Here is a 23856-nt window from a genome sequence, read left to right as displayed (position 1 = left end):
CAATGACTCCATATGTTGGTATCATTCCATTAATTTTTACCAGATACCTATGGAAGACAATGTAGTCACTCAGCTGAAAGCACACTAAATAAAAAATATTGACATGAAAATGTGTTCCTCTTTAAGCAGGTAGAGCTTCTCCTAGGAAGTGACTTCGGGGTGCAGAGCTCCACAGTAAGCGACAGCAGCCGAAACCCAGTGGCACCTGAATTAAGGAGGAGAAGCACCGCCGCCCGCGCCCCACGACAGGACCTGTGCGCGCAGTGACGGCGGCTGCGCTGCGCACGGAGGGAACCGCCGACCAGGATCTCCATCGGCCTCACCGCGGCCGGGACCAGCCCCACAGCCCGCGTTACCTCGCTTGTGCAGCTCCCGCAGGGGGATGCAGTCTCCGCCCCCGTCGTAGGGCAGGTAGGGGTCGGAGGCAGCGTCCATGGCCGAGGTCCGCAGAAGCCGAGGGAAAGCTCGCGAGCTCACCGCCCGCGCGCGCCCCGGAACCCCGCCGCAGCAGGTTGGGTAGTCGCCATGCCCGACCTGTCGGCGCGCGCAACCTCGCGGGCTGACGTCACCCAGGCGCCACGGTTGCCAGGGCGACGGGCTCGCTCCCCATCAATCAGGCCCCGCTACGTATGATGGTGACTAAGCCCAGGGGTGACAGACCAAACAGCCTCCACAGCAAGGGGGCAACTACAGCAAGGCAACAGAAACCTACTTCTCGATTTCTGAATACAGAGCTGTGCAAAGAAATTATACGTGTACACAGGAATGAACCTTTTCATTCCCAATGTAGGTAAGTGGGAATGGCATGCTAAAAAGGCCACGTGATTTTACCGTATAAATACACAAATTTATATGTAACCACGTCACGTGAATCATAAAGACAAAGAAACAGAAGATACCAAAGTCTTCAAGACACTTGGCTTTAAAGTCTATTGTTAAGTATCTAAAATGTACTAATGCATACTTCTACTGTGGCTTCAACATTTCAGTAACTGGACCATTACTAATCCCCTTCAGCAGCCTCCTTCCTTCAGGAACCAGCTAGTTAAGAAAGACATCGAGGTTTAAGAAAGAAACTTAACATCCTAGGTAACTTTGCTAGTTGTCAAACTATGCAAAAAGAGACTTACTAGCTGGGAGATTTTCCTCTCTCCTGACTTCTACTTTTTCTGTCTCACAAAGATTTTCGTTGTGCTTTGTAAAGGTGGGGGGATGGGGCTTTAGTGAAATATGTCTCAACGTGTACTCTAATGGTCTCCTTACTAGACATTTTACGAAATTTAGAAATAAGGGAACTCAGGCTACAGAACGTTTCAAAATGTATCATTTTTATTTTCAAAATGTATCATTTTTATTTTTCGTTGTATGACCAAGTTGTAAATCAGGATAAACAGGTTAAGAGAGTGCCCCCAAATACCAGGAAAACTTGCAGAGAGCTTTTCATCTTATAAAAAGGCAGGGAAGAATGTAAGTAGTATAAAACTAAATTACTTATAAATGCCATACAGAATGCATTTTTTTTTAAGTCTTTTAAGAGTAGAACTTAACATACCAAAGTATGTTTCGTTTCAAACTGTCATTCCAAAAGAAAAAAAAGCTGATGCTCATTTAATCCAAGTTCAAATTTTTACAGCTGCCTCTCAGGTGATTCCTCCCCAGACTACAAGATTCTTTTCTGAAATAGCTATGATGGGGCAATGCCACTAAACAAAAATTCATTAGAAGCTGTTCCACAGGGCTCGGGGGTTTTGTAAAATGTATTTTTGTAAGCACTGAATGTGCCAACCCTAAGGTCTACTCCAATTCAATGATTTTATATGAGAATCGCAGGCAAGAGAAGGAAAGAAAGGACTCAGACGACAGTAAAGATAGGAGAGAGATATCCAGCTTGTCTAGTTGTTGCTCATTCGCTCAGTTGTTTCTGACTCTTTGCAACCCCATGGACTGCAGCATGCCAGGCTTCCCTGTCCTTCAGTATCTCCCAGAGCTTGCTCAAAATCGTGTCCATTGAGTTGGTGATTCCATCCAACCATCTCATCCTCTGTTGTCCCCTTCTCCTCCTGCCTTGGATCTTTCCCAGCATCAGGGTCTCTTCCAATTAGTTGGCTCTTCACATTAGGTGGCTGAAGTATTGGAGCTTCAGCTTCAGCATCGGTCCTTCCAGTGAATATTCAGTGTTGATTTCCCTTAGAATTGACTGGTTTGATCTCCTTTCTGTCCAGGGGACTCTCAAGAGTCTTCTCCAGGACCAGAGTTCAAAAGCATCAATTCTTTGGTACTCAGCCTTTTCACATCTGTACATGACTACTAGAAAAACCATTTGTCTAGTACATCTTAGTTATTATTAGTGATTTGGGAACTTTTTGCTGCTAAGTTGCTAAGTCACTTCAGTCGTGTCCAACTCTGTGCGACCCCATAGACGGCAGCCCACCAGGCTCCCCCGTCCCTGGGATTCTCCAGGCAAGAACACTGGAGTGGGTTGCCATTGCCTTCTCCAATGCATGAAAGTGAAAAGTGAAAGTGAAATCGCTCAGTCGTTTCCGACTCTTAGCGACCCCATGGACTACAGCCCACCAGGTTCCTCCGTCCATGGGATTTTCCAGGCAAGAGTACTGGAGTGGGGTGCCATCACCTTCTCTGGGAACTTTTTAAAAGTTAGATTAAATCAGTTTTTTTATTTCAAAAAGTTTGAACCTCAGAAAGACATACCTTCTTATAAAAGCCCACCTGGGATTTGTGAGTAAAAGGGTTCTGGGAAAGGAATATAAACAAGTTACTGCCACAGGAATGTTCTATCTAATTCTCTCTGGTTCTGGTATTAGCATTTATGATATGACTATGGGTGGCTTTTTCTGTTTTCTTCATATTTTCTTGGAAATGATATTTTTTCCCTTTTTTACACATGGAGAAAGGCATGAGAGCCTAGCCCACGCACCACCCTACTCCCCCTCGACAATCCTGTCCTGTCCCAGCCCACAACCTCTGAAATGATTTTTTTAAACAAGGAAATCTAACTTTTAAACAAAGAGCCAACTTTGCTAAATTAACCAAGAGTAAATTTGGTCCTTTTGGTACTTTGGTATGTCAAGTTCTACTATTACAAGACTTTTAAAAATGCATTCTATATGGCATTTAGAAATAATTTTGTTTTATACTACTTATATTCTTCCCTGACTTGTTATAAGATGAAAAGCTATCTACAAGTTTTCCTGGTATTTGGAGGCACTCTCTTTTTTTTGGAGGCATCTGTTTGTCCTGATTTACAACTTGGTCACGCAGGAAAACTAAAAATGACTGCTAGCCAGCAGTAACTAAAGGGGGAAGAATATTTTCCCTATAAAATACATTGACGGCGTTGCATAGGTAAACATTTTTGTAGCCTGAGTAAAATGAATATTTTTAAAGAACACTGTATTTCTGTATGTAGGCATGTATATATTATATACAGTGTATCTGTATAGAGTTAAATTTAGAATGAGATGCAGTAGACTTAATTGTTATCACTCAGTATAGAATGAGATGGAAGTGGGGAGGCTGATGGTACATTCAGTTTTTACTGTATATAGCTCTACATTGTGGAAATTTTTAAAAACAAATACATTACTCATTAATTTTGAAATAAATCTTTTAAAATAATCTGAAAATTTAAAGAATTTCAGAAGTAAACAAATTTCTTATGCTTATGGGGTCCATGGGTGCCACATTCTCTTCCAGTAAAAGCATTATTTAGGCTCAGGTGCTTTCTAATTATACTTTAGAAAAAAGGACAAGGTAAACTGGAAGGTGTGGCCAAAGAGGACTTTGACACAGATTAGGTGTTATCAGACTAAGAACCTGAATTACAGCTAAAGAGAGAAGACACATTCAAGAATTCCAAGGCACTGGGGTGGGGTGGGGGGATGCCTAGATCACCTACAAATCGGCACTTGCCATCTGCCTCTACGTGAGATCAAATTCTGAGCCGCTGCAGCTGCTGACCTTCAACACCCCCTGAAAAGAGTGCAGGGTGGAGAGCAGGAACGGAGCACTCTGTGCTCTGGGAAAACTGGCAGGACAGGTCTTCAGAGGGTTAGGTATTTTCAGAAGCCAAATTTTTGAGCCCATTTCTCACATCTCTTCTTATCTAGAAAAGCACTGAAATCCTCCATGGTGACCTCTGCTCCTCATGACTAGCCATGAGCCTGCTGATGACCCTCACCCGTCCTCTCACCCTCACCACCACAATCACATACTCACCTCCCCGCCTCCCACCTCTTTGGAGCAGTTTCTCAGGGCTATCTGAGGTGCTGTCTCCCTGACTATAGTCATCATTTTGCCCCAGATAAAGTTTAACCCACAATTCTCACACTGTGCATTTTAAGTCAACACTCAGGACAAAACCTCTGAAGAACCAAAACCAAGAATTGGCAGCACATAAAAGGACTTAAAACTTCAAAGGGAGAAGGTGTCTCTACTTCCAAACACGCCCTGATTCTACCCTCAAACTGATGTGGGAGTCTGGAGGTATGTGAATCAGGGAGGCAGGTATACACAGGATAGTGTGTAACCATACACTATAACTACACATGTATAGCTATATATAATCTTTCAGCCCCTCCTAACCCACAGGACCCAAAAAATCTACATTAGAAGTACTTTAAAAATAAAAGTATTTTTTTCCTTTAGATCTAACTACCAATTTACCAGAAACAAAAAAACATAGAAACATGTTAAGTGAGAGCTCAGGAACACAATTAGGAGAACCCAAAATGGGAAACAAATGACCAGATTTCTTCATCAACAAATGAATGAAAAATAAATAACAGGGGCCGGGGGGAGGGACCTGTAGAAATTTTTTTTAAAAGATTTAAAGGATTTATCAACCAGTTTCAATGTAACAACTGGGAAATGATTGGGAAAATGTGAAATAGACAAGATCACTGATTATAAGGAATTACTTATTTTTTAGATGTAGTAGCCTTTAAAAGAATCATCTTTTACACATACATAATGCAATATATACAGAAAAACCACCACCACTACCTAGAGCTGAACAGTAGTTAAAACAGACCTCAGTGCAGAGGTTGGCTCGATTTTCCACTACTAACCAATGATATGACTGTATCATCAAGACATCATAAATAAGTCATTAGAATTAGTAAGAGTTAAAGTGGATAAATTTTTAAAAATCAATATTCAACGAACAACTGAACTTCAAAATATACCAGCAGTTAGCATGTTAAATTTTAAAATAAAAATTGCACCAAATAGCAATAGCATTTAAAAATTACCTAGAAACAAGTGTAATAAAGAATGAAGACAAAAGTCAATAGGAAGACTAAAGGCATTTAAAAAGACAAGTATAAAAAAAAAAAAAAAGACAAGTATATGGAGAAGTATATCATGTTCACGAACTGAAAGATTCAAACCGATCTACAGACTTCATAAAATGACAGTCAAAATCCCAACAGGAACTAACAACACTGTGTATCAACTATATTTTTTAAAAAAATAAGATTTTTTTGTGGCAAACTCTGCTAAAACTTACATGGAAATAAAAAGGCCTGGGAATAATTAAGACACTCTTAAAGAACAGGGGAGACTTGCTTTATTTACCAGGCACTGAGACTATTTATAGACTTATAGTGATTTAAACAGAGTGCTTTTGACATAAAGCTATGAAAATAACCAAAAGTACGTAATAGGGAGTCTAGAAATAGACCCTCCTTTATATATGACCCTTGATATATAGCAGAGGTGGCACTATAAAAGACTGTGTAAACAATGGTTTTCTTAAATAAGTGGTATTTGGACCACTGGCTATTTCCATTAAAAAAAAAAAAAAATTATATACACCCTAATCCACACACATTTACAAAAATTGCTCAGATGATTATAGACCTGAATGTGGAAGGCCAATGAAGCTCTCACAAAATAACAGGGAGAAATATCTTCATGACCTGAAGACAGGGAAATTTTTCGTTAAGACACAAAAACCATTAGTCATAACACAAAACATTATTATCCAGGATCATATTACAATTAAGAACATCTGATGAACAGGGTCTGTCCATTAGGAGAATGTTACAACTGAATGTATGTATCCCACCAAAATGTATACAGAGAGAAATAATCACCAGTGTGGTGCCATCTGGAGGTGGGGCCTTTGGGAGGTGATTAGGTCATGAGGGTGGAGCCCTCATGAATGGGATTAGTGCCCTTATAACAGAGCTCCCTGGAGGTCACAGAGAAGATGGCAGACCAGGAACCAGAAGTGACCCCTCTTCACCAGACAAGGAGTCTGCCGGCCTCTAGAGCTGTTAGAGACACCCAGCCTGTGCTATTTCTGTTAGAGCAGGCCAAACAGACTAAGACAGAGAATAAGACACCACCCACAGAATAAAAGATACTTACACTCATGTAATGGGAAGCCTGTATATTGGAAACGACTAACGTTTACATATCTCTAAGACACACAGGTCGATAGAAAAATCAGCAACTTGAATAGGTACTTCAAAAAATTGTTTTCAAATAGTCCATCAGCATAAAAAGATGCCAAGGAAATGCAAATTAAAGCCACAATCAGAATCCATGACACAGTCAGCAGATGGACAACAGCAAAAGTCAGACAACACCAAGCAGTTGATAAAGGTGGAGCTGTCATACATGCTCACCTGAGTGTAAACTGAATCAACACTATAAAAAATAAAGCCTACAACCTGACAAGTTCACACCCAGGCCAACGAAACTTGTGCACATACCCACCAGGATACATGAACCATATTTAAAACAGCAGTGTCTGTACCCAACAGAAACAGTTAAGAACTAGCAGACCCATCAGTAGCAGAATGAATATCTATACTGTGGTATATTGACAAAAAAGAGTGACATAGACTAGGGCAACGTCACAACAGCTACTCCCTGCAACAAAGAAGATTCTTGAAAATCATGCTTTGTAAAAGCAAGAAACAAAGGCATATGTAGTGTATGATTCAATTTATTTAATCTTAAAAGCAGGGTATGCTACATGACAATCCTGATGATGCATACCTAGATGATCAAACCATAAAGGAAAGCAACAAAGTGACCAGACAGAGAGATAATTGTATTTATCTCTAGGCAAAGGGAAAGGGGTGTGGTCAGGAAGCTGCTGGAGTGCAGTCATGCTTATTTTCTTAATCTGAGCAGGTTGCAAAAGTGCTTGCTGTGTAGTAACTCATTCTGTACAAGTATGCTTTATGCATCTTTTTGATGTGTGTTATAAGTCACAATTCAAAAGTCTTTGAGTTAGAAATTTATCCTGCCATCTCTGAGTCTGTTAGCATTTAGTGTGAATTTATTATTCTTTTTTCTTCCCTATCCTAACCCCCTCTAGTCGAATCTTATTTACAGTCCCAAACAAGTTACAAGTAACAGGTTCATAATGATCTACACTGACAGGTTCATAATAATCTATTCTGACTTTCATTTGTTCTAAGCATAGATTCTTTCAAGGAATATCCTCTAAATGCTAGTGTTTTAGAACTGTTTAAACAAGTCCACTGACTCCCTATGATTTTAGGTATTAATATTTACCTCAACTGATGATTTTATAGGTTTACTTCATAACTTCTGAAGCCTTTTCAATTCTTAACTGGAACCACTGCACAAAACAGGATTTAACTGACTATTTTCTCAATTCTCCCAAGAACAGTTCATAAGTAATTGTCTCCATGCACAGAGCAATAATTCATTATATCATGACATTAGGGTAAGGAGGTAGAGTATGCTGCTGCTGCTAAGTAGCTTCAGTCATGTCCGACTCTGTGCAACCCCACAGACAGCAGCTCACCAGGCTCCCCTGTCCCTGGGATTCTCCAGGCAAGAACACTAGAGTGGGTTGCCATTTCCTTCTCCAATGCATGAAAATGAAAAGTGAAAGTGAAGTTGCTTAGTTGTGTCCGACTCTTAGCGACCCCATGGACTGCAGCCTACCAGGCTCCTCCATCCATGGGATTTTCCAGGCAAGAGTACTGGAGTGGGATGCCACTGCCTTCTCCAGGTAGAGTATAATACTAAACAATTATTTATTGACCTAGTAATTTCAGTAACTTTCTATGGACTTCTTTCTGTAGAACAATTAACAATAATCACAGGTGACATGTGAGGTAAATATCATCACGTTCTATAGATGATAATCAAAACTAAGCTCACATCTTCCCAATGATCTTTCTGAGAATATCCAACCACCATTTGATTGCCATTGGTACAACAGACTAATTTCATTAAGGCACCCCTTTACCACGGAGAAGGCAATGGCACCCCACTCCAGTACTCTTGCCTGGAAAATCCCATGGACGGAGGGGCCTGGTGGGCTGCAGTCCATTAGGTCACTAAGAGTCGGACACGACTGAGCGATTTCACTTTCACTTTTCACTTTCATGCATTGGAGAAGGCAATGGCACCCCACTCCAGTACTCTTGCCTGGAAAATCCCATGGACGGAGGGGCCTGGTGGGCTGCAGTCCATTAGGTCGCACAGAGTCGGACACGACTGAAGCAACTTAGCAGCAGCAGCAGCAGCACCCCTTTACCAGACCAACTTCTTTTTCCTAGTTTGTTAGTAACATCTTGAATTACAGCACTTCATAAACTTAGTATGGGTTAGCTCTCCCTAAACACATGACCTTACCTATATCCATGCACATAAATTCAGGAAGTCCCCTACTCCACGTATATTAGGTAGGAGATACAGGTGCAGAGAAAATTTACAAGTTAGTTGGCAACAGAATCTGAAGGGTGTCATATGTATTAAGAACATGACAGTGCTTAGAATGAGTATCAGATGAAGCCTAGAATTATTTGCTCATTTCTAAAAATAATTCTGAGCGGAGTGTTTGAAAGAGTTTTGACCTTCTCCTGACAAACAGCCATTAAATGATGGTGGCCTTGTTTTATTATGAACTTTAAGAATTTCTAAAAACTCTTTTACTGAGGACTCATGATATGGCCATTTCCTGTTCTTTTAAAGGGTTGAGCTTATGTTGCCAAATTCAACTTTAAAGGCAAATGCCTCACTTGTTAGAACACCACCAATGTTATTGGGAGATGCCGGATGAAACTAAAATCAACTTGTCACCTGCTGAAGACCTCATGCACAAACATAACCTCTGAAAAGCTGTACCACAGTCAAATTATTCTAACTCAGAATAGATTTCTTAGATTTCTGAGCTGTACCATAATCTTACACCATCAGTAATTTGTTTCTGCTTACAAATTGCCAGGCGAGGATACTGAGTTTACTAAAAAATTACTGTTGGATTATGTTATTAATGTGTTTTCCCTGCAGCTGATACCAAATAAACTTCATTATTCTTATTCACAGAAACTGACCAACTCCAACCATCTTAGCAGCATTTAGAGTCTTTAGCAACAATTCTACCATCCATTTTCAAAATGTATTCACTACACATTAACTAATGTTAATAAATGCCTTCCTCCCAATAATTTTTTTCCAGGAATTTAGAACACATTCATGTATTCAAATATTATGCAGCCATTAAAGCTAAGGTATGCTTTTGTAACATAAGGCAATGTTTTTAACATTAACTGAAAAAGGTCCCAGGTTCCACCTTGTACATGGCACTACCAGCTTCACATGCTAATAACACAGAACTCTCCCTTGCACCCCCAGCCCCCATCCCGTCAGCACATCTGGCTTGATTCACCTGGGATTCTCTATTGACTCCATCTGCTCTGCAAGTCACTCTGCCCATCAGAGAAGCCGTCACCTCCCTTCTGACCTACGACACTCACCTCCCTGCTCTCACTACCTTCCAATCCACATGGCAGCTAAACAATCTTCTAAAATGACTATCACCATGCTCCTCCCCCATCACTCTTTAGGGAAAAGGCCCAACACCTAAAATGCAGAGTTTCAACCTTGCTTAACCACCCCTCCAGCCACAGTCCCTTCCCACTCTAGCCCCTAACTCCATCCTCCCCAAGGATCTCCCGACTGTACCCACACTTGTACCCCAACTCCCAGCACCCCACTCCTTGCCCCCATCACCTGCTCGACTCCTCCTTTTTCACTTCTCACCTCCGTTGATGCATCTTAGATTCCCTCACTTACATGTCCTCACAACCATACTGCTGCTTTACAGCATTTACCTTAAGACCACTGTCACTTTTTCCTGTGGGATTACTATTTATTTCAGCGGTGCTTTCTCTCTCAGTGGAGCCCAGACTCCATGAGAGAGACTCACATCACTCTTGTTCACTGCTCCATCTCCAGCACCTGGCGTGGTAGCTGGCCCATAAAGGAGCCTAACAATTACTTGCTGGATGGAAAATACATAGAAGTCTAAAAAAAATACACCAAAACTGTCAGTTACCTGTGGGTAGCAGGATTATGAGGGATCTTAATTAAGCATGTTTAATTTCTATCAATTGCATTTTCTACAATAAGCACATTTTGCTTTTATTATTTATCAGTTAATGCTTTTGGACTCATTTTTTTTAAATAAACATTACTTTGGACTAATTCTAGATGTGTAAGACAGTGGCAAAGACTGTACAAAGAGGTCCTGAGTATCTCTCGCTCAGCTTCCCAGACTACCATCCCAAATATTCATTCCCAGTTAATATCCTATGTGGGCTTCCCTCATAGCTCAGTTGGTAAAGAATCTTCCTGCAATGCAGTAGACCCTGGTTTGATTCCTAAGTAGGGAAGATACTCTGGAGAAGGGACAGGCTACCCACTGCAATATTCTTGGGCTTCCCTTGTGGCTCAGCTGGTAAAGAATCTGACTGCAATGCGGGAGACCTGGACTCAATCCTTGGGTTGGGAAGATCCCCTGGAGAACGGAAAGGCTATCCTCTCCAGTATTCTGGCCTGGAGAATTGCATGGACTGGATAGTCCATGGGGTTGCAAAGAGTCGGACACGACTGAACAATTTTCACTTTCCCTTCACTTTCACAATGTCCTGTGTGTTCAGGGCATGTTTTTCTCAGCTAAGAAACTGACATCAGCACACTTCCACTAAGGAAAGCCCAGACATTCTCTGGCTTCACCAGCCTCTGCCACTGTCCTCTCTCTACCCCAGGGTGCCATCCAGGACACCACACTGCATTTAGGTAACACATCTCTCAACTCGTCTGGTCTTGACAGTTTCTCAGTCTCTCCTCCTTTGTAATGACCTTGTCCCCATCAGTCTGGCTTTGTCTACAGTTCCTCCTGTGCTTAGACTGGGGTTATGAGTCTTTGGAAAGGCAAGTGTCACCAAGGCAAGTGGTCTTCTTGTCACATGCTGGGGGTATGCGATGTCCACACGGCCTCACTGGCAGTGGCACCTCCAGGATCTGGTATGATGGTGTTGGCCAGCTCCCTCCACTGCGGAGTTCCTAGCATCCCAGGCTCTAGTCTTGGGAGGTCAGCCACCACATGCAGCCCATCATCAAGGGAGGAGGGTAGAAGGCAGCTCCTCCTCCTCAAGGGTGGACAGCTACAGAAATTATCCAGGAGACTTGTCTTTTCTCCCCCACTTATACAATGTTCAGTCATTTATATCAGTTCCTATCATTTACATTGCATAAATGAACTCATTTACATTGATCTTACACTTTGGATATAATCTGCTGCTGCTGCTAAGTCACTTCAGTCGTGTCCGACTCTGTGTGACCCCATAGTCGGCAGCCACCAGGCTCCCCCGTCCCTGGGATTCTCCAGGCAAGAACACTGGAGTGGGTTGCCACTCTACCTTATTTTTGTGCTCAAGTGGTTCCAGGTTTGGCCACAAGGCGCGCTCTCAGGTTCCCTCCAGTGTTCCTTTGACCGTCCTGATCCTTTTGTTTCTGAGCATTTCCTTCCTTCTCGTACTACACACCGTGTATCTTCCCTGCCCCAGGTCTAGAATCAGCACTTCTCCAAGGCAACCCGAGTCATCACTAAACCCTGCAGTTAACTGTATGAGATTATTATGAATCCAGGATAACCTATGTGAATGTCATGATGTAATCTACTTGACTAAGTACAGATAGCCTTTGAGAACCCAGGCCAAAACTGCCACAAAGGACTCACACATGTAACAGTAACATTTCCACAATGTCTTCTACTATATTCTTCTATTTTGTTTCCAAGATTAATCTGAGTTGGGTGAGTAGACTAGATATTTCACATTTATTTTTTAGATAAGAAAGATGACAAACTCAAGTGCTGGCACGACTAACTCCAGGGCACTGGATATAACGTAGCCCACCTCTTCTATCCTGTGGCTTTTCCCTCCTGATGACTCTTCATTTGGGGCCCCCGTGTGACACCGTTGTGACAACGTGGGTGTGTGACAGTTCCTGCCACTCCACTGGCGCCACATGTGTCCAGTTAAACCAAAACTTTTCTCAATACACCTATATTAGTTCAATAAATAAAAAAGGAAAAAACAAGACTCCTAAACATTATAAAGTAAACCTAGCTAATATGTTAAACAGGATGAATATTTTATAAAGCAGTAAACTTTAAACAAGCTTCTACTGGATGTATGCCAATATATTAGACATTTTAAGAAGGGAGAAATAAACCACACCCATGGCTGACCATGGTTGACTAATATCCCAGTGCCACAAAGTTTAGAAATAAAGAAAATAAGATTGCTCATCAAGAGTTAAGAAATGCCATTAGTACATAATGGATAAGCCCTAAATAGAACAAAGCAGACAGAAAAACAAAGGATAAATATACTGAAAGATGGCAAGCTTAGTCCAGGAAGAAGGCAAGGTACAACCAAAATAAATAAGAAAAGCCAAGAAAGCAAACACAACAGAAGCAACGTAGCTCACGACACAGGAGGGTCTAACCCACACCTGAGAAGTCAGGGAAGGCTTTCCAGGGGCGTGAGGTAAAACCTGAGGAGCAAGGCACAGGTAATGACAGGCGTTACAGGCAGAGGAAAGGTGTGCAGAGACCTGGAGTTCAGCCAGCCAGGCACAAGCTCAACTCTAACATTCGCAAGGCCCAGCAAGAGAACGTCACAGAATGTTTGCCATATGGCTAAACATTTCAGTTATAACGCAAGTTAAACTGTTCAGAAAACACTTTCGATCTTTCTATATGGACAAATACACCTTACAGTCAGTTGGAAGTTTTGGCTCACCGTTTTATAAATCTGCAGACAAATTGGTGACAATTTGCAAAACAACAGAAAGCATTAACAAGGGGCTTCCCTGGTGGTTCAACGGATAAAGAATCTTCCTGTTAATGCAAGAGATGAAGGTTTGATCCCTGATCTGGGAAAATCCCACACACCACGGTGAAACTCAGTCAGCGCTGCAACTTCCGAAGCCTACACGCCTAGAGAAAGCGTGTGCTCCACGGTAAGGGGAGTCACCGCAGTGGGAAACCTGCACCGTCACAACCAGAGCCCCCGCAGCAATAAAGACTCAGCACAGCCAAAAATAAACAAACAAAAATAATTGTAAAGCATTAAAAAAATTCCATCATCCAGAGAAAAATCACTATTTTGGTTAATCTCCCACCAAACGTGTGCAGGGTGTGTGTACGTGTGTGTATTCAGTATTTTGAGAACTGGGATCACATTATACATGCAGATTTTGCCCTTTTTATATAAGCCCTTCCATTCACATAGCTTATAAAATACCAGACAGCAAGGCACCATACTCAGTTCCCCATGTGCATTTTGCAGCTGGCTTATCTCAAGTCAGAACTCCCACAGTGCGGTCACAGAGCCCTGGAGACACCAAGGTCTGCAGCATTTTTCCTGAGATGAGACTTCTGCGCGGGCCACCTACCACAACGGTGACAGATGAGCACAGGTTCAGTGGTCTGAAAGGACACGATGTGTTCTCTTCCACTTATGGAAGTCAGAAGTACACAGTCCAGGTGTCTGCAGGGGCGCCCCTTCTGGAGGCCCAAGGGAGAATCACCTCCACACTGTTCTCAGCTTCCTTCCCTGGCCGGCGGCCCCTTCCTCTTGTTACTGAGTCCAGGCTCCCTCTGCTCGCCACATGACAGGCCAATGAATCTGAGACGTGCTGAGGCAAGGAAGAGCCAGCAGCCCAAGAAGATGGCAGGCTAGTGCCTCAAAATAACCATCTCACTGGGGTGTGGAAGCCAGGTTCTTGTATAGATTAGAGAGAAAGAAGCAATGAGGAACTAAAGTCAAAAGGCAGGAACGGGAGATGCAGTGGGGAAGTAAAGTGAAAGGGTCTTCAGTCTAGCAAAACATCTTCAAGGGAGCGGCCAGCCTTTGGAAGGGGTGTGTTTACCTCATCTATTCACAGGTGTTCAGGGACAAGCTCTCTCTCCATGAGCTGAACAAAGGCACTTTAGTTTACAGCCAAGCAGAGGGGCAGAGTTCTCCAGGCAAGCCATTGAGTATGATGAAAGCAAGTCAAAGAAACAGTTTCCAACATGGGGTCAGAACTGGCTTTCTCCTGCAACTCTCTCAGCTGGCCAGCCCCGGTTTCAGACTCATCCTCGTGCCCCTTCCATTTAAGGATGCTTGGGATTTCAATGGAGCTACCCAGATAATCCTGGATAATGGCTCCATTTCAAGATTCTTTACTTATTCAAATTGCAGAGTGCCTTCTATAATGTAAAGTAACATATTAACAGGCTCCAGGAATCAATCACAGGGGTGGGGGAGGGAAATTATTCAGCCTCCACAAGACTCTCTTTTTCACTCTATTCATAGCGCAAGAGCAATGCGCAGTAGGTAGTGGCTGGCGTTCAGCACAAATCCCAGTAGCACCAGAACCTCCCTGCTGGCTCAACTGGTAAAGAATCCACCTGCAATGCAGGAGACCTGGGTTCGATCCCTGGGTTGGGAAGATCCCCTGGAGAAGGAAAAGGCTACCCACTCCAGTATTCTGGCCTGAATTCCATGGACTGTATAGTCCATGGGTCACAAAGAGTCGGACACGACTGAGTGACTTTCACTTTCACAAGTGACACCAACACAGACTGGTGGGCACTGAATTCTCTACCACCACATTACCATTAGACAATAAAAGCCTGATTCCCTCACAAATGCCCCTCATGAAACAGCAGAAGCTATTCAGTTTATGAAAGTGCAACTCTTGAGTGGACATCCTTTTAATGGAAAGAACACACAAAGCCCTTTTGCATAGACTGTTCAGCAATGGTGTCATCTTGAGGAAAAGCAGATATTAAATTTTGGGAAAGGTGTATTCACCAGTGGGGGCCTGACACCTTCCCAACAGATGAAGACTTCTGATAGGATTGTGGGATTATTGGTGGCCACACTGAAAAACATGACTCACTGGTTTTGTGTAATAAAAGAATGTGAACATTATTAGCAAGATCTAAAGAAATCTGTTATGGGCTGAACTGTGCCCCACCAAATAGGTACGAAAACACCCTGCCCCGCCCGGCACCCCCCCTCCCCTCCCCGGCCCCAGCACCTCAGAATGTGACCTTTATAAGAGTAATTCAGGTTAAGTAAGGTCACTGGGGCGGGGCCTAATCCAGGAGCATTAGTAAACTCATGCCATCAGGCCGCAGATATACACAGACCATGTGAGGACACCAAGAGAAGACAGACGCTTACAAGCCAAGGACAGACGCCTCAGAAGAAGCCAACAGCCCCGCCAACACCTCTGTCTCAGGCCTTCAGCCTCTAGAACCGTGGAGAAGTTCCCAGGTCTGTGAGGAAGTTAATTTCTGTTGTTGAAGGCACCCAGTCTGTGTTAAGGCAGCCCTAGCAAACTAATAAACTAGTGACAACTTCCAAGTGACTAATGCATATTATAGGGGTTTCCTAGGTGGCTCAGTGGTAAAGACTCCACCTGCCAATGCAGGAGATGCAGGAGACTCAGGCTTGACCCCTGGGTCAGGGAGATCCCCTGGAGAAGGAAAAGACAACCCACTCCAGCATTTTTTTCTTATTTATTTGGCTTCACCGGATATTAGTTGCAGCACAGGGGATCTAGTTCCCCGACCATGGACCAGACTCAGGCCCCCTGCACTGGGAGCTCAGAGTCTGAGCCACTGGCCCACCAGGGAAGTTCCAGCACTCCACTGTCCTTGGCTGGAGAATCCCACGGACAGAGGACCCCGGCAGGCCACAGTCCATGGGCTCACTGAGTCAGACACGACTGAGCGCTATGCAGATTACAAATGCATGTACGGGTGACAGAGTCACTCAAAGCACAAGATGGGCTCATGGATTTTAATTAACACAATGCAAAACTTTCATCACTATGGGTTCAGTTGCCATACTGCAATTAACCTTTAGGAAATTATCATCTGTTGAGTTTGGTGTAGTACCAAAGAAGGAAATCCACAATGATCTGAAAAGGCTATTAAATTATTTCTTTTTTATCTAACTATATATTGGGTTGGCAAAAAAAAATTGTTTGAGTTTTTCCATAAGATGTAATGGAAAAATCTGCATGAATTTTTCAGCCAACTCAATATTTGTATAAGGCCAAATTTTCTTAAATATTTCTCAGATGTTTCAACCAAACAACACATCACAAGGCTTAGTGGGGAAACAGATCTAAGAATCTAGATGTTTTGTTTCCTATGAAACAGACATTAGACATAGTTATAAAAACATGAAACAACATCACTCTTCTCAGTTTATTTTTACTTTTGAATATACAGCTAATTTTTAGCTTAAAAAAGTTATTAATGTACTTTTGCTATTTTTTAATGAATTTAAGAGGATTGATATTTTGGTTTTAATTCTTAATATGGTAAATATTGATACTGTAATCATCTGGCCCCATCACTTCATGGCAAATAGATGGGGAAACAGTGGAAACAGAGGCTGACTTTATTTTGGGGGGCTCCAAAATCACTGCAGATGGTAACTGCAGCCATGAAATTAAAAGATGCTTACTCCTTGGAAGGAAAGTTATGACCAACCTATCAGTTTTAATATGATAGCGTATTAAAAAGCAGAGACATTACTTTGCCAACAAAGGTCCATCTAGTCAAGGCTATGGTTTTTCCAGTGGTCATGTATGGATGTGAGAGTTGGACTATAAAGAAAGCTGAGCACTGAAGAATTGATGCTTTTGAACTGTGGTGTCGGAGGAGACTCTTGAGAGTCCCTTGGACTGCAAGAAGATCCAACCAGTCCATCCTAAAGGAGATCAGTCCTGAGTGTTCATTGGAAGGACTGATGTTGAAGCTGAAACTCTGATACTTTGGCCACCTGATGCAAAGAGCTGACTCATTTGAAAATACCCTGATTCTGGGAAAGGTTGAGGGTAGGAGCAAAAGGGGACAACAGAGGATGAGATGGTTGGACGGCATCACTGACTCAATGGACATGAGTTTGGGTAAACTCCAGGAGTCGGTGATGGACAGGGAGGCCTGGCGTGCTGCAGTCCATGGGGTTGCAAAGACTCGGACACGACTGAGCAACTGAACTGAACCTATATTAAAATTTAAAAAAAAACAAAACACCTTGTTAGAGTCCTCAATAATCTTTTAAGAATAGAAAAAGATCTTGAAAACAAAAGATCTGAGGACTACTGCCTTAAGAGACATACTTGAGTAAATTAGTCAAAGCCAGGCATTTTGTGGATACATGAGAGAATGTTTTGTTTTAGCTTTTTTCTTTTTAAAATGTCTATGGGTAGCTACTTCCTTTCAAATTTATCATAGCTGCAATTATTGTGACCTTGTCACATGGAATATAAGTTCTGGACCTTCTGTTCATCATGTACTTGTATCTTCCAGTAGATACAAAATGATTTTCAAGAAAGGCCCCTGACCCTGCCCATGAGTACAGCCTCCACTTTTCATTAAGGGGACTTCTAGTGCCTTCTATTCAGTCTTAGGTTGTGTTAGGCTTTTCAAATGCTTAAGGAAAATGAGCTGAATATAAGTACGTAGATGTTATAATTCCAAAATATAATTCTAAAATCACTGCTATGTAATGTTATATAAAACCTTCCAGCAAAAAAAATAAAATGACAACAGTGATACACTTTGATGACTTCTGAAACTCCATGCTGTCCGCCTGTTCCAAAAGAGTCTGAATTATATCTATGGATCCTGCCAGAACACCATCAATAATCGATGCCTGTACCATATAGTAACAGGCCCTCGTGGAATCAGGCCTTGGGATTCAAGCTGGTGATGTTAATGGGTGTTATTACAAAAGCAAGCCCTGTGGAAACCACTGCTGTTTACTGCAACCACAGTCCTGAAAACCAGCCTAGCGCGTAGGAAGGAATCATTCCATCATGTCGCTCAAAAACGGATTACCTTAAAATCCGTAACAGGGAATCTGCTGAGAAACTGATTGAGTTTTTCTCTCATAAACACCAAGAATCACTTAACTAAACACGTTTCCTAGTTTCACTCACCACTACAAAGCTTAGAGCCAAATTCCCAGTCTCCCCTCAGAAAGTACATAGCTATTAAGCTTTCACCAACATTCATCTCTAGATTTCCTGCATTTCAACCTGTTTTCCTTTTGCTCCATTCCTCTCAAAAACATAGTTAAGTCCTGAATTCTGTGTGTCCTTACATGCTGCTTTACGTCTTTTCTTTCAAGAGACGTAAAACATCAGTGATTAATGTATTTACTCATTGTAAATACATTAGCAGTTTTCATCTAACAAGATCTAAGATCCTGGTTAATATGAATCCACTTCTAAGCAACAGCTCAGTTGGCGGGGCTAATGCCCTGCTTCCAGGTTTGCAGGACTAAGGCCTGGACCCTGGACTGTAAGGTCTGCCAAACCCTGAGAGGCATCCAAGGAGAAGGCCAGCCAGCTTCTGGCCTGGCCCCTCAGCTTCCACTTCCCAGGCCTCCTGCCCTGAAATCCCTTGTGTAGACAGTACTGGTGAACATGCCACCCAGAGCGACATGAGACCCAAACACAAACATTCTGAATAAAGCTACATCTATTCAAATGAAATGCTGGACTCTCTGTAAGAGCTCAGAAGGGAAGGGAAGTTCCAGCAGAAGTGGACAGGTCACAAGACCAGGACAGACAGTCCACCTTGCAGTCCCATGTGCCATGTGGCTCTCCGAGTTCTGAGGCTCAGCTTGTGGTATGCATGTGAAAGAGAACACAACAATCTTAACATGTGGTGTCTCTGCATTTCAGACCCTGTGATTATGTGCCCCGTGGTCTTGGGAAAGAAAAAAAAAAAACAGCTTACGTTTGAATCTAGTATTTCCAAATGTTTAAGGTTCTTTATATCCATGGGGTGGCAAAGCATCAGACATGCCTTAGCGACCACACAACAACAGACACGGAGGGGTCAGGAGTGAGCCCTCTGGATGCTTCCGCTCCTGGAACGCTTTCCCTTGGACTGTGATGCTGCTGCTGCTGCTGCTAAGTCGCTTCAGTCGTGTCCAACTCTGTGCGACCCCATAGATGGCAGCCCACCAGGCTCCCCCGTCCCTGGGATTCTCCAGGCAAGAACACTGGAGTGGGTTGCCATTTCCTTCTCCAATGCATGAAAGTGAAAAGTGAAAGGGAAGTCGCTCAGTCATGTCCAACTCTTAGCGACCCCATGGATTGCAACCTACCAGGCTCCTCCATCCATGGGACTTTCCAGGCAGGAGTACTGGAGTGGGGTGCCATTGCCTCCTCCGGACTGTGACACTACCATTCACAAACAATCTAGAAACGTGGAAGGGACTCTTGACACACCAAGTAAGCTACACTATTCACATTTCATGCGTGATAAAAAGGGACGTAAGAAACTAAACTTTAAACTCATTACCGTCATCAACACAAACTAATCATTGAGAGTTACTTTGCTGAACAGTGGCTGACTCTAGTTTTCAGTTTTCTTACTCCCAGTGAGGCCAGTACATTTAAGAATAACTCACGGTTATGCAGAGGAACGCATGTGTGTTTCATTTTCAACGAATCAAGAACCATATGGCTTTCTTTAATGAATACAACTCAGACAACAAAATCTTGGCCCTTTCTTCCTGCTACTTGTAATGAAAAATTTTGCATTCTCCACAGAATTTAAATTACAGACTAAAGTGACTCACTCAATATACTTAAACACATATCAAGTCTAATTTTTCAGCTTTTCACTAGTTTATAGACTTTTGATACTACCAATTAGTCATCATTATCATTATGGACAAGCTCTATTTTTTAATCACAGCATATTCTGTATCATTTAGGATTCACTCTGAGCAGATAAGGCTGATCTCATCTTTGAGATCCATGGGTCCATCTTTTTAAGCTATTTTCAAAACAAGAGCTATGCAACATGTAAGTAACTCGATTATTCACTGGAGTCAGGGGACTCCACAGTGGTTTATCTCTGCAACCTAAATCTTAGTCCAGTGTTGTATTCCAGTTTTAAATAGGGCTACATTTCTTTTTGATACTACCAGGAATGTTCCCAACATCTTACCTGAATGCTAAATTAAAAGGAAACTGGTCAAGTTGGGGGACAGAGCCTAAGGCACCCAAAGGGGAAGGAACACAGAAGACAGAAGAACCACTATGAGTTACAGAGGAAAGCTCTAAGGCAAAGCGACTGGCTGGGGTTACACAGCTAATAACTGGCAGAGCCATGATGTAAGTGCAGGTCTGCAACTGGAGAGCCAATGAACATGAGGTTTCTATCCAACACACAAGCCGAACACCAACAGTTCTCTCTAGTGATTGATGACTTTTTGGTGTTCTAAAGAGAAATTAAGTCAAAGACTATTTAACTCTCAACCACGTGTCCCACTGTCCACTTCCATGCTCCAGACTCAGAGATGACCTCTGCCCTCAGACACCTGTCCCAGCCCAGATGGAGAGGTCTCCCTGGGGCCGCACTTCCTCCAGGACAGCCCTACCCAGCTACTGTGAAGAGAACCATGTCCACTCTGCTGAGAGAAGAGCTAGCACCAATCCTACCAGCTACATTCGCTGTCTCACAACATAATCCCTTTTCTCCCAACTGGGCCCTCATGCATTATCTCCCGTTCTAGAACGCTCTTCACAATTCTAAACAGGTATCAAAATAATATCCTTTTGGAGACTTCCTGCAGCCCAGTGGCTAGGACTTCGCCTTCCAATGCAGGACGTGTGGGTTCGATCCTTGGTTGGGAAGCTAAAATCCCACATGACTCACGGCCGAAAAACAAAAACATAAAACAGAAGCAATGTTGTAATGAATTCAATAAAGACTGGAAAATAGTCCACGTCAAAAAACTTTTAAAAATTAATAGTAATGTGCTTTCTTCAAGATGTAACATTTAGAACGTGTAACCGCCCAAGTTTACACTGACATAGCTGTTGTCAGCTGCTGTTCCACAACCTGCACCTTCAACCAGGCACTTCTGAGGACAGACTGTGCGTGGAAAACATTGATAGCTGCTTACCCCCGGTCGTTCCAGCTTCTTCCGCTGACAGAACCTTCATTTTGTGTGGCTGGTAAGATGCCTAACCGCAGGGAACAAATGAGGATTGTTCTAACCGGTCAGCAATCCTCCTAGTCAGTGATCAGTCTAGGTGTGGGCATGTAACTCAGTTCTGGCCAGTGATGGAAGAGGAAGTCTACTGATGGGGTTTTTGAAAAATATCCTTCCTGGTTAAAAAAAATAATAATAACAAAAGACAATTCTTCTTTGTCCCCTTGCTCCTTCCTTCTGACTTGACACACTCTAATGTGGAAAACTATAAATGAAGACATCACCAATCCTGGGAAGATGCAAAGAGCTGGTCCTCCTATGTCTTTCTACGACCTTCAGTTTCTAAAGCGCTTCATATAAAGGGCCAGGGAGCTACTTAAACACAGAAAAATGGGTATGTTCTCAAATTATGAATACATGTGTTTATCTGGTTTATAACTTTGTAATTAAAATTAGGGTAAAAAAAATCCACCAACAATGAAGAGAGCAAATGACCAGTAACAGCAAAACACTGTTGTTGCTTTTCTAAATCAAACATTCAAGATACAAGATACAAGATACAACCTGAACTGCCAACACTGAAAAGAAGTCAAACAGGTACTCCCAGACAGCCTTGTCTATTTACCCCGAGCCATTTCCGGTTCACAGCAGCACCATGACGGTGCCCTCCAGCTGAGAGCTCTCGCCCATCTCCTGGGGCCACAGAGACAAAAGCACTTGGGAGTGGACTTGAAGGGGCCAGCATCCTGGAGAAAAGAGATGCAACACTTCATACCAGGATACCTTTCTCCTCAGTTCAGTTCAGTTGCTCAGTCGTGTCCAACTCTTTGCGACCCCATGAATCGCAGCATGCCAGGCCTCCCTGTCCATCACCAACTGACCTTTCTCTTCAAACAGCTACAATTCCTAGACTTCAGGAGAGAGAGGCTGAGAAACCAAGCACAGAGCAGCGGTTTGGAGCCTGAAGCAGAGAGCAGAGCCGCCATCAGTCTCAGCCAGGCACACAGAGACCGAGAGCCTTCATGAACATGCCAGGCTTTCTCCTAGACCCTCAGGGGCTCTGCCCTAAAACTAAAGTGAGCCAAAAACAGACTAAACCTCAGGAAGCCTGAAACCAGGCTGTAAATTCTCTCCATCTTTGATGGGATCATTGCAATTGGCTCCCAGACTACCCGTCTGCCAGAAACTCTATATACACTCTGGTGAAGATGTCACCTTCACCAGAGCACCTGTAAGTATTTGCACACAACATTCAGCATTCACTAAGAATTACAGAACCCATCTGCTGCTGCTGCTGCTAAGGCGCTTCAGTCGTGTCCAACTCTATGCGACCCATAGACGGCAGCTCACCAGGCTTCCCCGTCCCTGGGATTCTCCAGGCAAGAACACTGGAGTGGGTTGCCATTTCCTTCTCCAACGCATGAAAGTGAAAAGTCAAAGTGAAGTTGCTCAGTCGTGTCCGACTCTTAGCGACCCCATGGACTGCAGCCCACCAGGCTCCTCCATCCATGGGATTTTCCAGGCAAGAGTACTGGGGTGGGGTGCCACTGCCTTCTCCAACCCATCTGCAGTCAAGGTCAAAAGACAGAAACCAAGAGGAAAAGAGCAACAGATATAGACTCACAGGTGACCTTGACATGAGAAGATTCAGACATGAACTTTTAAACAAGTGATTAATACAGAGGTGAAAAAAAGCACACGCATACACAAAAACCACAGAGAATTTCTCCCAGAGTACAGAAGTCTATTTAAAAACAAGTGGGAATTCTATGGCTGATAAATAACTGAAATTCAAAACCTGACAAAAAATAATGAGACAGCGCTACACACCTGTGACAAAAGCCAGCCTCCAGAGCACGGACACAGCATCAAACACCAACAAGAACAGCACAGCGGGAGCTCTCAGTCACGGAGAGTGGGAGAGTGAACAGGTGCAGCCACTTTTGGCTGCTGCTTAAAAAACCACACGCAATACTTGATCCAGCTATCTATCACGTTCCTTGCTATTTACCCCAATGAAGTGAAACATCCAAATCTAAAAAAGAAAATATAGAAGAAGGCATAAGAGACACAAGTAAAAAGATGTAGCAAATGTGATTGGCATCTTAAAACGAAAGCAGAGGGGGAATACTAGAAACAATACTTGAGGACACCAGGTCAGAATTATCCAAAAATGAAATTAAAAAAAAAAAAAAAAAAAAAACAGGTCACAATTCAGGAAGTGCTAAACCCCAGCCAGGATAAACAATAAGAAAACTACACTTAGGCACACTATGACTAAGCTTAAGTTTCAGAAAAACCAAAGACAAAGTAAAAGGCATAAAAGAAGCCAGAGTGGGGGGAAAATACAACTGACAACTGACTTTTCAACAGAAGGCAAATGCCATGAGAATTATATCTTTGAAGTGTTCAAAAAAGATCAATGTAAATCTGGAATACAGCTGCAAAAATATCCTTCAGAAATAAAGATGAAACAAAGGCTTGTACAAAAACTAAGTGAAATTACTGCTGCTGC

The 23856-nt window shown here is 42.8% G+C and overlaps 1 protein-coding gene across 9 annotated transcripts in view; it reads right to left on the bottom strand.

The window, feature by feature from the left end:
• CLCN3 (chloride voltage-gated channel 3) overlaps nt 1-23856 on the bottom strand; it is an 88640-nt gene that overhangs the window by 49974 nt on the left and 14810 nt on the right. Inside the window, exon 2 of one of the 9 annotated variants that reach the window (XM_045164980.1) lies at nt 23172-23376. The exons of 5 other annotated variants lie outside the window; for them this stretch is intronic. Coding sequence is in view for 2 of the 4 variants with exons in the window: in XM_006061815.4 (XP_006061877.1) it covers nt 357-435 (79 nt within the window). In the remaining 2 variants the exon portion in view is untranslated. Of the gene's footprint in view, nt 1-356; nt 562-15545; nt 15570-23171; nt 23377-23856 lie in introns of those variants that run through there. 3 more of the 9 variants (XM_045164981.1, XM_006061815.4, XM_044939678.2) reach the window with 3 other exon arrangements.

This window comes from Bubalus bubalis, chromosome 3 (genome assembly GCF_019923935.1).
Source record: "Bubalus bubalis isolate 160015118507 breed Murrah chromosome 3, NDDB_SH_1, whole genome shotgun sequence".
In the NCBI taxonomy this organism is placed as follows: domain Eukaryota; kingdom Metazoa; phylum Chordata; class Mammalia; order Artiodactyla; family Bovidae; genus Bubalus; species Bubalus bubalis.
Note: the sequence above shows the minus strand (reverse complement) of the source record. Positions and strands in the feature narration are given on the sequence as shown.